At 41.6% G+C, this 14,245-nt stretch overlaps 1 protein-coding gene across 2 annotated transcripts in view; it reads left to right on the top strand.

Annotated features, from left to right (window-relative positions):
• The window catches only part of CDCP1 (CUB domain containing protein 1), a 25,726-nt gene extending 11,481 nt beyond the window's left edge, over positions 1-14,245 (top strand). For both annotated transcript variants that reach the window (XM_072033379.1, XM_027451150.3), the window contains 6 exons: positions 1,017-1,385; positions 6,693-6,920; positions 7,671-8,051; positions 8,550-8,915; positions 10,166-10,247; positions 11,456-14,245. In XM_072033379.1, coding sequence (XP_071889480.1) covers positions 1,017-1,385; positions 6,693-6,920; positions 7,671-8,051; positions 8,550-8,915; positions 10,166-10,247; positions 11,456-11,897 — 1,868 coding nt within the window. In that variant the 3' untranslated portion in view covers positions 11,898-14,245. The remainder of the gene's footprint in view (positions 1-1,016; positions 1,386-6,692; positions 6,921-7,670; positions 8,052-8,549; positions 8,916-10,165; positions 10,248-11,455) is intronic.

Raw genomic sequence — 14,245 nt, 5'->3', positions numbered from 1 at the left:
TTTAGTTTGAAATAAAGCTTCCTTACTTTGTTTGAGTCTCAAACAAATGTTTCTCTGCAGGAGAGGAAGGTGGGAAAAGGGGAAGCAATGCCTGGAAGGCACATGAGTCTGTGTGCTTAACTGCAGGTATCTGTTTCAACCTGTGCAGTAGCATAAAATAATCTTCTTAAAATACCTGAAATGTGTATAGCAGTCAGTGAGTTAGTTTGTGATCTCAAGACAAACCCCCCTTTCAGAGATTTTCTTGCTCTTTACTTGAATTGTGCAATTATTGCCACCAGCTATAGATGGAACCTGATCTAAGTTCATCTCTCTAGAAGGCTTCTTCCACAGTGGCTAAAAAAGGAGATTTGTCACCCCTTCTCTTGCATGGCACTGCTGAAACGTTCGGGAAGGTGAGAGGCATGGCACTCCTCACAGTTGCTCATCGTTGCTGGCATCCTAGAGTGGGGCTGTAATCTCTGTGTACATAACTTCACTCTGCCAAGTGCCGAGACTCATCCAAGTACAAGGCGTGTTACACGATCTCCATGCCTCACCTTCTTGTTGTATCATGCACATTTGAGGCTCTGTCCTGGTGTGCTTTTGTTAGATCTCTGAGGTTTTTGGACGGAGAGCTGCGTGCTGATTTAAAAGCTCTAATCTTTTGTTTTGTGAAATCTGGTGAACTGGTATTAACAGATGCAGTTGTCAGGCTGAGTATTTGCTCTCATAAAGCCAGGACAAGAAGTAGGAATTTCCTTTCTGAAAAGTATAGGCCTGTCCGTGTGCTTGACAGGTAGACCCGCTGCACTGCAAATACAGTGCTAACATATCCTTTTCCCTTTCTGTAATTGAAGACAATAGTATCAGCTCAAGTATATGTTCTAGTCTGATGGTTTTGCAATAAGCTAACCTGTAACTGAAATGGGTGAGTTCACTGTCAGGTAAAATGCTCTGCTGCTGCAGTGCTACATGTGCTGGTGTGTCTTTTCTGATTTCTAATGCTTTTGCCTGACTTGTTTCTCTCATTTTAGGGTTATGCATTATTGAATCCATTTTGAACAGGGAGTCTTCCATCACACTGATGTCCCCAAACTATCCCTTGGGCTTTCCAGAAGATGAGCTCATGACATGGCAGTTCGTGGTTCCTTCCAACCTGAGAGCAAGTGTGTTTTTCCACAACTACAGCCTCTCCAACTGCGAGAGGAAGGAGGAGAGAGTGGAGTATTACCTTCCTGGCTCCGTCAGTAACCCAGAGGTGTTTAAGCTGAGTGACAGCCAGCCTGCCAATATTGCTGGCAGTTTCAACCTGTCCCTGCAGGGCTGTGATCAGGACGCTCAGAACCCAGGCATCCTCCGCTTGCTCTTCCAAGTCGTCGTTCAGCATCCTCAGATTGATGAGAGTAAGTACTGGTTTGCCCCTTCTGTCTCTCTGTGCATTTCTCTTTCCTTCTGCAGATGCAAATTGCAACAAAGCCAGTTTGTAATTGAGTAAAAATACCACTGTAGATGTTATGCTTTATAGTGTAAGTGGAGGTTCCTTTCCTTTTCCAAAGGTATACATCATGTAATTGAAAATACCTTTAACATCTGTGGTATTGGGTCTTGCACACTGCAATAAATGTAAGCATGGGGCAGCATTTCCTTGAGCTTGTATTCTCTCTGTGGGGATCCAATCCAATTATCATGCAAGAACCTTAGTGTTTGATTAAATTGTCCAAGCTTGTGTGTCACTACATGTTCTGAGTGCTAAAGGGTTGTACCAACTCACCACTTCCATCCTCTGTTCTTTGTCTGTCTGATCTGGCTCCATTCATGAACAACAACTCCTCCTGAAATGGTTGTTAAACAAATCATATGTTGCATCTCGGAAGCCAGACAGAGTGGAAAATATTGTATTTAGTTAATCAGCTTTATCTCTCTATTCTACTTTTTGGAGGAAAAAAAATCATAAATATATCTTAATATTATTTATATTATTTTAATATATTTATATATTAAAATATATTTTAATATATTTATGACCAGTAGACAAAATGATAATTACCTAAAAATAATAATAAAAAAACAGGTTGGCGTTTATTTAATGAAATGCAAGTAATAAACCACTTGGATTTATGAAAGAGCAGTGGTTTCTCTAGAGATTTCTTAGGATTATATGAGTGATTTTAGTTATGTAAGTTCCATCAAAGATTCAAATTCAGCCCTCAGGATGGTATTGAAATTTTTATTTAAAAAAAAACTTGTTGTCTGTAGTGTGCAAGTTAAACATGGTTCTTATTAAAAAAATACATCAATATCTGCATATTCTCAAAGCTTCCCAAACCTTTTGGTATTCCACAGCTGTCTGTGGTGCTCGTCATTAAATAAGAGGAAAATACAGCTGTTTTCCAATAAAAATCGCTTCTCGACCTAATCTTGACTGTGTTTAGCTGCTGAAAACCTCTGAATCTGAATTCAGATAAAAAATCTGAACCAAGCTGAAGACTGAATAGCACTGTGGTGAAAATCTTAGGTTCTGTGCTTGGCTGTGGCAAAGACTTGCAGATTTCCACCTGACCTCGTACCTTTTTGTATGCTGTGATTTCCCATACAGGAAAAAGCTATTTTATTCACCCCTCTTTTTTTTTTTCTTCCTTAAAGCCTTTATGATCCATAGTTGAAAATAGGAATTACAGCTGGTAATAAAAATGTGTGTGTGTATATATTTACTCTGTCCTTTCTTTGGTATCAGAAACATGTTGTTAACAGCATAACAGTGCATAAGAGTGCCGTGTGGATCTGATGTGTGTCACTCCACATGATAGTTATGAGTTGTGAACAAGGCTACAGCCATAGTCATATGTTTTTCCTCTGCTCCTTCCCCTCCCTCTTCCAGATGTTTTGAGTATTTACAACTGCTATTATCTTATGTGGGAAAAGGTATTTGTCATCCCTGCTTACCACTGTTCTGACTTTTCTGTAGCTGCCCAGGTAGCGTGTGATGGAAGACGGCTCTTTTGAAGCCTTGGTTAGGCAAAATTGGTAAGAGGAATTCAGCAGTAAACTGTACTTAGCTGGAAAGTTTTCCCCTTTCATACATCTATTCTCAGATTGTTGTGCAGGAGTTGCTCCTACAGAGCATACATAAACACTACAGTAAGGCACCATATCAAAAGTGAAGCCTGAAGTGGGCCGTCTGGAAGGAAATCGTGTTGTAAGAGCCTGAAGAGAAGAATATCTTGCTTGTTTTGTGATTTCAGAACTTTATTTTTATTAATCCATTCAAGAATTTTCTTAAGTCTCCACAAATAAGAAACTGGGAAAGTGATGGAAAGTGAAAAGTTGGGAAAACTGGTTCAGAGAAAGGATAAAACAGAAGTTTTTTATCCATAGAATTATCCTGCCCAAGATCAGTGGGGATTTGCTGATCTTCACTGGAAAAAAACAAACATAAATGATTGGTTTGTTTTTGGAGATCTAGGAACCTTTTTATTCTTGCTTCAGACTTCTCAGGCTCGCAGCAGTGAAATGGTGGAGGAATGAGAGGCCACCTGCATGTTTTTGATGTAGGATAATCCCTGAACAGTAGCTGTTCTCAGGGAGGCAAGAAAGGCCCCAATTTTAGAGCCTGTAGGATAAGAAAGTGTGTTGCAGTGGCTTTGAAATTGTATGCTGTATATACACATGATAAGTAATCTTGTCTAGCTGAAGCATTTTGATGTGACTGCAGGTATGTAGAGGAGAGGCTGCTAGGTGCCTCGGGAATGACACCACTCATTCATTTCAAGCAAAGGTTCAAATGCCAGCCTTGCCTAGAAGCAGAGACAACACATGGGAGTTTGATTTACAATAGCACATTCTCACAAGCTGTTCTCAGTACTTGAAGCGTGCAAGAATTGGAACAGAAAAAGAGGTAGGCTCCAGTCCTGGGCTCGCTTCTTGCACGGGCTGTATGTGCCAGCTTTACTTTTATCATAGCTGTCATTCTCTTCCACTGAAGTTAACAAAACTCATGGAGATATCCAAGGGATACATGTGTAAGGAAGGTTGAGGGTGCTGTGGAAAGGCAGAGTTGCTTGTCTGTCATGAAATCTAAAATGTACATCAAACCGTGCATGAAACTATCCCTTTGGATTCCTCTCCCTTCTGCAAAACCACTTCAGGGTCTCACTTTTTCATTTAATTTTTGGCTGATCTGGCTTCTTCCTCTTAATAGAGGTGTTTTGAGGAATTAGTTAAAATGGAACGTACCAAGATGACTAAGCCCTGGGCCTGCAGCTGAACCAGAGAAAACTAAAATGGATATTCCTCATGTGGGATCTTTACCAAAATGATTTAATTGTAGCTTAAATCAGTGGATAGCTGAAGCGTATCATCAGAGTGATTACATACAGATTTGTGGGGTTAGAAATTAAACTTGAGATATTTGTCTTCTCCTTGTGCATGTTAACTCAGATTACTATTTAGTAAGACTGGCATTGTGTAAACTCACTTTCTAGGAAGCTTAGAGACCTGGGAATGGGAAAATGGAGACTTTCATCTGGGTGATGCTTATGTGAATTGACCTCTTGTTGGCAGAGGTCAAAAGCTGCCTTGCTAAGTAATAGGAATACGGCAGCCCCAATCCAATGAACAAATAACTGTGTTGTAAACCTGCAGGCCCAGCCAGCCCCAGCAGAATGTAGTGTTTGAATAATGTGGATTTCAGTTCCTTCAGCTTGTCCAGAGGATTTAGATCAAGGCTGTTTTGCACTGCAACTCCCAGTTCTGGCTGAAGCACTGCAAGTACAACCCTTTTTCCCCTGGGGGCTCTGGCTGCCCTTCTGAAGTCAGCCAGCCTCCATCCCTGTGCTCTGAATTTGTTGGCAGTCACGGTGTGATGTTCCTGATGGCTTCACACACCCGCGTGCTGCAGGACAGGAGCCGGGGCGGTGGTGCGCCAGCAACAGGCCCAACAGAAGCTCTGTGACCGGATTGCCATCCAGCAAGAGCATTCAGGAAGGCGTCAGGATCCCAGTTCTCCCCAGGCATTAATCAGAAAGCCAGATCAGGGTTTTTCAAAGCAGGGCTGGCTCCGCTGGATGTGCCCTCCATGCAGTTTATCAGGAAGACGCACAGCAGGCAGTGCCAGCCCAAGGCAAGGGTTGGAAGGCTTAGCTGAGAATGGGGGGAGGACAGACAGAAACAGGTCTTCTGGCCACGGTGTTCATTTGGCTCAGTTTAAATCCAGCATGAAATCCACCAGGACCTCCAGATCTTTCTGCAAAGCTGCTTTCCAGCTGGTCTGCCCTGAGTCCTCCTGCCTGTGCTAACTCGTGAGGGTGTGCTCTGTCCTCTCGTCAGTCAATAAAGAGAACATCGGGCAGCTTTGGCCTCAGTATCAGCCCATGGTGTAGAACTCTGACCGTCCTCCAGATGGACTTTGAGCTGCTGATCACGAGCCTTTCGAGGTCAGCAGTTGAGCCAGTTCGAGTCCACCTCGCTGTCCGCTTATCTCGCTTATGCTTATCAGTGTGTCTGGGAGCACCCGCTGCTCTTGCCTCACCTCAGGCCAGCCCTGTCATTCTAGAGGGGTGTCAGGTTTTTCAAGCATGTTTTTCCCTTTGTAGGGAAAGTCCTGATCACCTTCTAGCCCTTCACATGCTTGGAAGTGGTTTCCAGGGTTCTGTCCTGTTGCCTTCATGGGGTTGGTGATGAAAATACCAAGGCACTTTCTGAGCTTACCCTTGCTATAGCTTTTGGGAGTGCAGACAAATTTATCCCTAGAGTATTTGTTATCCTGTAAAGGCTGAGCATCCTGCTATTAACTGATTTTAAAATTTGGGGCGTATGCTCCCCATGAATGTCCTATACTCCCAGGTGTTTGAGGAGCTTCTTAAATGGCTGGGGAGGTGCCTCCTTGAGCAGGTCTTTCCAAGCTGATCAAGAGAGGCTGTCAGGAATGATGCAGGGCTTCCCGCAACAGACTTTTTGTTAATTTGAGGCATCTCAGTGTGTTTTTAACTGCCAAACAGAAAAAGGCTTTGGGGAAGTGTCTTTGAAGGCTTCAGTGACCTTCATGACGACCATCAGCACTTCTGCTGAAGTAGAATGCTTCGCAGTTTTTTTCCCTTTTGAACCATATTGGTGCTTGTGTTTAAATTAGCTTAATCTTTAACTTGACTCTGGACAGGCAGATGTACTAATTGCTGCTTTTGGGCAATTTTTTTCATCTTGGCTCTTAAAAAAAAAAAAAAAAAAAAGAACAACACTAAATAAACCCCCAAAAATAGTTTTCGGAGGTAGAGATCTTGCATTGAATTCAGCATTTGAGAACCGAGACACTTGTTTATGATCAGCAGTTGTGTCACCAGTAAAACTGACTCTGATAGGAATACAAGGAACATATCAGGGAAAACAAATCCAACGTAGTCAGCTGAGCTTCCCGGTGAACTATTTGCATTGTAACCTAACCTGTTCAAAAGGAACTAGCGTAGGTTATCCTGTTATGGCTGAAAAGTGGTAGGGAAATGGGGTTTGTGTGTGGAAAGGCTCAAAATTTTTGGAGTAATACGATATAATTTGAGTTTTTATTTCACTGGTGGAAAAAAAGTAATGTTTTCTTAGCTAATGTAGAAATAGCTTTAACAGCTGCTTGTGTAATGGTGTGAGAAGAGATGGAGGAAATTCTGCTTCACTCCACGCTGACTTGCCAGTAATTGCTCTGAGATGTTTGTTTTTCGTTGCAGATGTCACCCATTTGGTTGACCTGAGCAAGGAGCGGAACATGACGGTAACGATCCACTTTGAAGGCTGGCCCAGCCGAGTCCCGCTCATGTCTGAGCCGATGTGCCTGATCTGCAAGGATCCTCGCACCTGCGACCGTGTTCTGACGCTGGTCTCTGGCGCCATCTACAAGATCTCCTTTCTCTGCAAGGACTTGTCCCACCTGAGGATCACAGCTGAAAAGGGCATAAGTATGACACAAGTGGCTCGATCTTGTTTCCTAGGAAGTGCTTCCACCTACTTTTTCCACAGTGCTCAGCCTCTCTTGCTTTAAATAATGGGTGGATGGAAATTTGGCTTTGAATGGCTGGGGGATGGGTACAATGAATGTGGAGATGACCTTGTTGCTCACTGCAGCATCCTACCTTTTAAAAATAAAACTAGAATAGCAGGGCTGTTTCTCAAAAGGAAATGACAAAAGGCACAGAAGAATCTTCTTATTGAAAACGGCAAAATATGGAAACAGGACAGGAGAGCCATAAGTCTGCCCGTGAAAATGTGGGACCAAAGTGGCCATCAGGAATGTGTCTTGTGCCATTTGGATATCCCTTTGGTGCAGGATTTTCACAAATGCTTTCAAATACTAGAAAAAGAGTTTTAAGGTATAGATCTGGACTTTAGCGAGTTGGCAACTGTCTCAATAAGCAGATAGTGTAGCAAAAGTAATTTATTGAGTGAGAAATTTTGCATACATTTGTCAGTTCCATTGGTGTTCTGTGTCGTTTTAAGGAAAGCTCTTAAACCACAAACCATGCATATTTTGGTAAAGGTTAATCATAGAGGACACTTCCTCAGGTAATTACTTATCTGGATCTGTAACGCAAATCTGACAGGACTCTGTATATGTACGCTGCAGTACACCAGAAAACTTGCTTTTTCTAGGTATTTCTTCTGCAAGAAAAAGAAAACACAACCCCTGTGGTTTGTTTCTGTGATTGCAGGCTGTGTAGATCTCCGGTGGTGTCAGAAGAAGATCCATGCCCTTTCAGTGCCCAAGGCTATTACCCAACTGCCAGTTCTGCTGCATAAATTTATTTGGAAGCTCATAGCTCCTGAAATGATAAATGTAGAAATTACGTCTCCGTCCTTGAAACTGCAGCAGCACCTTCCAGATCAGAGGTGTAACACGAGCTACAGTTACAGCATTGTTAGTGCCACCCCAGAAGTGGACTTGAACGTTGGAATTTTCTGTCCTGGTGGAGCCATTGAAAAGATTCAGTTGAGGAATAATATCACCATCTCCTTAAAAACATTTGGCAAAGGCTTTTTCAATGATTCTAATCATCAGGATCTGAAAATGTCTTTTGTGCCACATATTAAAGGTAAGGTATTGTTTTCTACATTTTTCCCCATTGTTAAATATTTCAGTACATTTATTAGAACACATGAATACGTAGAAATAAGAGCTCAAATATTTAGAGTCTAGACCAGGAGCTACTGCTTGGACCAGTATTTATCTGAATCAGTGAGGGAATTTATTGCTGGAAGAAGGAAAAAGCTTTGTGATCAGATGGTTGGCAGACGGTTGTGGGAAATTCTGCAGATATATCTGTGAGAATTGTGATGATTACTGATATAGGAGAGATGATAGGTGAGATGTATTGTTGGTACTGAGACGTAATTTGACAGTAGAAATTCTGCTGGTCATGGGTATGGGTATAAGTGATACTTTTTTGTTATGGAGAAGAGAGCCTAGATAATCTTACATGAAAAAAAGCTTTTTTTTTTTTAAGGCTATTACCCAACTTTTTAAAAAAAAAAAAAAAATGGTTTTGAAATTAAGTAAGTTTTCATTCCTGTATTCGTTTTCTTCACTACAGATGAGTGTACTTTCACTGTGAGCCCAGATCCAAAAGCTAAAATTTACTTGCAGAGTCCCAACTCGCCTTACGGTCTACCTCCTTACGTCTCCATATCCTGGTACGTCATTGTGCCCAGCAAGCAAGTGGCCCGCCTGGGCTTCTCCAAGGACCGCATGGGCATCGCCTGCGAGACGGGGCGTGCCTACGTCAACATAAAGGAGCAGATACCTGGGGCAGAGGAAATCGTGCGCCGCGAGGATGAGCTCCTGCCTGAGCCCCGAAACATGCACCGCAACTTCTGGGTGAACATCTCCAACTGTAAACCCGTAGACAATATGCAGCTGACCGTGCAATTCTGGGTGACCTTGGCTGAAAAACAGATAGGTGAGTTCTGGGAGTTTGTCGTGGCTTGCTTTACGCTTGTTTCGTTTCTTTCCATTGGGGGAACAATAATGCATGCTGCTCTGCATGCCTTGGCTTTTATGAGATCTCTGCTTTCTGAAATGCCTGTCCCATCAAAACCCTTTGGAAGTTACAACGGAGTACTTCTAGGTACTGGGGAGAAGGGAGGGTTTTTAATGCGGTGGAAGTTTGACTTTTATAGCTGAGGGGGACTGAGAATGGGTGGTTGGTGGTTTTGTTTTTATTTGCATGTTTATTTTTTGTTTTGCTTTCATTTAATGTAGCTTCTTGAATCACAGCCAGAAGGTACAGAAAAATCAAGTGATGTTTTTTCCGTCCCAAGGTGACAGACCTGGTGAACAGCTTAGAATTTGATTATGCAACATTATTCATCTAAGTAGTCTTTACTTAGTGTTGGCAGTTCAGTTATTCTATTTTCACATGAAAAAGAACTACTCCTTGGGGTGTCTCTCCCTGTTTAGTGGAGAGTGCCCTGACTGCTGACAGCAAAATCTGTGTTCTTGTTAATTTTCATCTCTGAAACGTATAATTAAAAAACAGAAAGGCATTTTTGTGGTAGGTTTTGCTCAGATGCATGTAAGTTTGCTTCATGTTTGCACTTCTGCATCATCTGTGAAGGATTGGCTACACAAGCAAGACCAGAAACTGTATCAAGTGACTTTTTCCTTTTTCTTTTTTTTTTTTTTTTTTTTGGTAATGCATACTTTTAAAACATGGGGCAATTTTCTTTGTTCACACATAAACTTTTCCTGATCAATTTTATGACTCTTTGAAAACCCTAAGTCAATATAACTCTTATATTTTGGGGAAAGGATTGTATTAAGGGAAAGTTGGTGAAAGTAGCTATTTCCTGTGGAGAGAGATAGGCAGGTATTCATGCTTTCTTCTCTTTTCTGCATGCTGAGCCAGAAGTTTGAGAGGCTGCAGGTAAGTTTAACAGCACATGAGCTGTATTGAATTCTTGCACCAAGGGCTAACAGTCTGGCAGAGGGAGGGTTGATTGGCTGTTTATGTGGCTGTGGTCCATTGCTAGCAGCAGGAGTTTGTCATTGCTTGGCCAGCAACCTCTTGGAATTTGCTTGTGTTACCTGTAGGCACGCACATCTTCTCTGCATGCAACTGATACACATAGAAAACTGTTGAGGAGGTTCAAACCCAACCAGCTTTTAGGAGAAAGCTCAGTGTTCTTGTACCTTGTTGTCTGTTTGCAGATCTAGCAGTGATACTTGCTGTGCTGGCTGGGGCTGGAGTTCTTGCAGCTATTGGACTCACTGTATGCTGTGTTAAGAAGAAGTAAGTAATCCGTAATCCAGCATGTGTGTAGTTACAGGTTTAAGAAGGTGTTGTGGGAGAGCAACTGGGCCCGCTATTTCATGTTGTTGGCACTGATCCCTCAAACAGGGGTCTGAAGCATGATATAAGCAATCTATTTGGAGTGGTGCAACTCCAAGAACATTGCTTTATTCTAAACCAATTATCTTAGAGTAGAGCAGTGTTCCTGGGGTCACGGTACTTCAATCCCAGTGTGTTGTCTGGCTTTGCTTTGGTACAAGCCTCTGGCTGTACTGGAAGCGAGGTATCAGTTGGACTTCATCAGTGATTAATGTGAAAGGAAGTCACAATGAATGTGGTTGCTCTGTATGTGACTCTAGAAAAGACTTTGTTTAAACAAGCTGTACGCTCACTCAGGTATCTTAAGACCTATCTTTCATCTACACAACCTCCAGCAATTTCTTCTGGAGTTTATACATCAAGCAGGAGAAATTTTTTTATGAGATGAGCCCTTGGGGAGAGAACTCAATTGTGCAAAGCCAACACAAACAGCTTTATTCATGCAAGCACAGTCTGAAGCCATCAATACTTTTGTTTCTGATGCTCATGCTCAGTGCTGGCACACAGGTGGTTTGGTCATGAATCTGTAAAGCTGGAATGAATTTGTGCAATATGGTGATTAGAGCAGTTATGGGCACAATTCTCTGTCTCACAGGAAAGGCTTTAAGAATAAAAGCTTAAAAGCCCTTCAGTTTTTCAGCATTTGGACTTTCTGCCTTCAGAATAGTCACACCAAAACCAGGAAAACTTCATTTGACTTTCATAGGGGATCTGCTGTTTTACTCACCTTCACCAGCACTCAGCCTTGTTTTGTGGGGGTCTGATGGTCTTTAGGTCCTAGTAATGCCTGTGGAAATTGAGAGGTTCAGTGCGCTGCGTAATTGGGATGTTCCAATTGTGTTTGCAAGGCTGCTGGAATTAATCTTGCAAACTTCAGGGCCAGCAGAACAGCAACAGATAACTAAATAGCTTAAAGTTCCTTTCTGCTCTGTTAAAAAAACGTGTCCAGACTCAGTTATTTTTCCCAAGATCTCTAGTATAGCCTTCAATCCAGGTAGACTGTCTGACACTGTAGCTGGGGTGGATAAACAGAAACTGTCGTTATTGAAGTTAAATGCACTAAGCCGTGTATTGTTCCTGACCTGCTATCAATTTCAACTCTGTAACAGGAAGAAGAAAAGCCAGAATCCCATGGTGGGAGTATACAATGCTAACGTCAATACCCAGATGCCTGGAAAACAACGCCTATTCAAGAAAGATAGGAAAAACAACGATTCTCACGTCTATGCAGTTATTGATGATGCTATGGTCTATGGGCACTTGCTGAAGGAATCCAATGGCTCAGTCAATCCAGAAGTTGATGTCTACCGGCCTTTTGATGGGCCCATGGGTAGCTTGCCACCTTCTCCACCTCCGTTCTCTTTCAGAAAAGACATTAAACGCTCTCCTAGCACAGAGGAACCTCTGGCAGAAACAGACCAGGACTCTTACACATTTGCTCATCAGAAATCAGGGGAACTGGACAATGGAGATAATACAAATGAGAAGAATAATGGAGATACAAGTACGCCCTTCCTAGAGGATAAGGAACAGGAGGGTTTAGGGGAGTAATTTTATGCCAGGCATGGCAGTTTCCTGTGGAAATATAGGTACCCTGTAAGGACAAGGTTCTAGGGGGAAAAACAAACAAAAAAAGGAAACAGAAAAGGAGTGTTATTTTTAAATGTGTTTTGATACTGTTTTGGCCTTGTTTGTTTTTTAACTTCAGCTGTTGGTAGCTTCCAGTTTTAGAGTGAACATGGAGTAAACTCAGACAGTGGAGCACTCCAGGAATGTGTACGTGTCTGGTTGTGGAAATAGGTGGCAAAGGTATGCTCCTGCTTTTTATTATAAAGACTTCAGAAGAATGAATTCATAACGGTACCAGCTTAAAACTGTGGCAGCTAATAGAGAGGGGAGAGTCTTCTGTCCAGTACTTCCTCCTTTCTCACAAGTCCTTTGTCCTGAGTGTTTGCTGGTGACTTCTTGAAGACATAGGCCACATCATGTGCTCAGGGCAGCTCCAAATAGCGCACACATGGGTTCCTTTTCCTAAGGTCTAAGCAAAGCGGGGCAGACTGTCATTTCCAAAGCCTGTGGCTTGAAAATTCAATGTATTTAACATAGTGATTGTTATGGAAGTGTACTGAAAGACCACGTATGCAGTCTGGAAGAGTTCCATGCATGTAAGTCAGTGTGAATACTTGAGCTTGGGCTCATCTGGCTCAGAAGTAAAGTTATGGATTTTTCTCTGATTTTCAACTGATGTTATAATACTTCAACAGCAGTGTGACCCTATACCAAAGAATGTTTTTTCTTTATGCTTTTTTTTTAAAAAAAAGTTCAAAAATTTTAAAAACAATTTGCACTTTGGTTCAGATGCCTGTAGCATTCACGTTTTGCTAGTATCTTGACATTGTGGTCCAAGGAAGAGTAAGGATTTGATGGAGAAATGACAATACTGTCATTCAGCTGTTTACTAATGCATTTCACTTCATCGGTTAGGGATGCTTGGTTATTTAATAAGGATAAGAAGTGGGGTAAAGCAAAATAATGTTTCCAGCAGGCAGTTTCTCTGAAATGTAAAGTGTATGAGTGAAACCATTATAAGGGCCCACATTTTGTGTTTTTTTTGGTCATCAGTCTGAATTTAACAACTGTCTTGAAATGATGGTGGAGATAACTCTTGATTTCTAGTGGGACTTACACTTCAGTCATCTAGCTGCCTTTGAAAACCACCTCTTGCAATAAGGTAAATAATAGCTTCTATTTTTGTGCGTGTCCCTCAGCTTCTGTGCCTTTTAAAATTTGAGGGTTGCATCTTCATGCAGAGGACCATGGGTATATGACTTAAGGTGACTTCTATATACAAACATCTGGCTTGTCTAGGTGTGCAGTTACTTAGGATGCTTGCAACTTTGCAAGCAGCATGAGACTCAGCAACTTGAGAATTTCTCTCCAAATGTTTTACCATGATTGTTTCTTACCTAATGATGCGCGGAGGTGCCATATACCAAAGGTGTTGCATGCAATAACATTTAAAATTAAAGTGTCTTTACTAGAAATCTTACTGTTTACATCAAAAGAAATGCGGATTTCTTCCTGTGTTGTCAATTTGCAATGCCAGCACAGTTTATGTATATGGTCAAGTTTGTATATTTAACAATTTATGCCATTACACTGCCTGGACTAGTATGAAGTCCAGGCACAATACACGGCTTATTTAAGTATAATGTTATATATGTCATATTTGTCGCAGTTTTCTGTAGCATGTCGAAAAACACATGCCAGCTAAAAGTGCCTTTTAATTGTTTAATGTATTTTTCTGCTTATGTTCAACACTTTTAATACAGAAATCTGTATTCCTAGATCTCTGGCTGGTCACTGGGATCACATATTTCAAAGTGTACTGGGGGTATTTTCATGTCATTTGAGAACTTGAAAAGATTTCTGTGGTACTGATATATTTTTTTCTCAGGTAACTGAATTGCCACAGTACATTTTATCAGGGTAGTCCAATTATGTGTTCATCTGGTCAATGCTTCTCTCTTCTCACTGCTTGAAAAAGAATGCATTTGTGAGAGAAACTTGAGGCTGTCTCGTTCTTCCAGCTCAGTTTCTGCAGTTGCTTAGGTGAAATCTTTGAGTTCATGTTCTTTCTGACAAACTGATGAAAATGTAATAGAGGTTAGGCTTTTGCTTACAACCTCTTGATATCTGAAGGAAGAATATGATGCTTATGGATGTCTTTTTATTTGTTCTATTTTAACTCAGCTCTTGGTATGACAATATAAACCTTGTACTGGAAACAGCTGTACACTAAGGTTGACTTCCACTGTGCTTACGTTGGTACATTTAGGGTAGGAGTTCAGGCACAAATTGCAGTTCACTTTTCCATACAAGAAAGTTGTGACTTTTTT

This window comes from Anas platyrhynchos, chromosome 2 (genome assembly GCF_047663525.1).
Source record: "Anas platyrhynchos isolate ZD024472 breed Pekin duck chromosome 2, IASCAAS_PekinDuck_T2T, whole genome shotgun sequence".
NCBI lineage: Eukaryota > Metazoa > Chordata > Aves > Anseriformes > Anatidae > Anas > Anas platyrhynchos.
The sequence above is the reverse complement of the archived record's forward strand: the minus strand, read 5'-3'. Positions and strand labels throughout refer to the sequence as shown.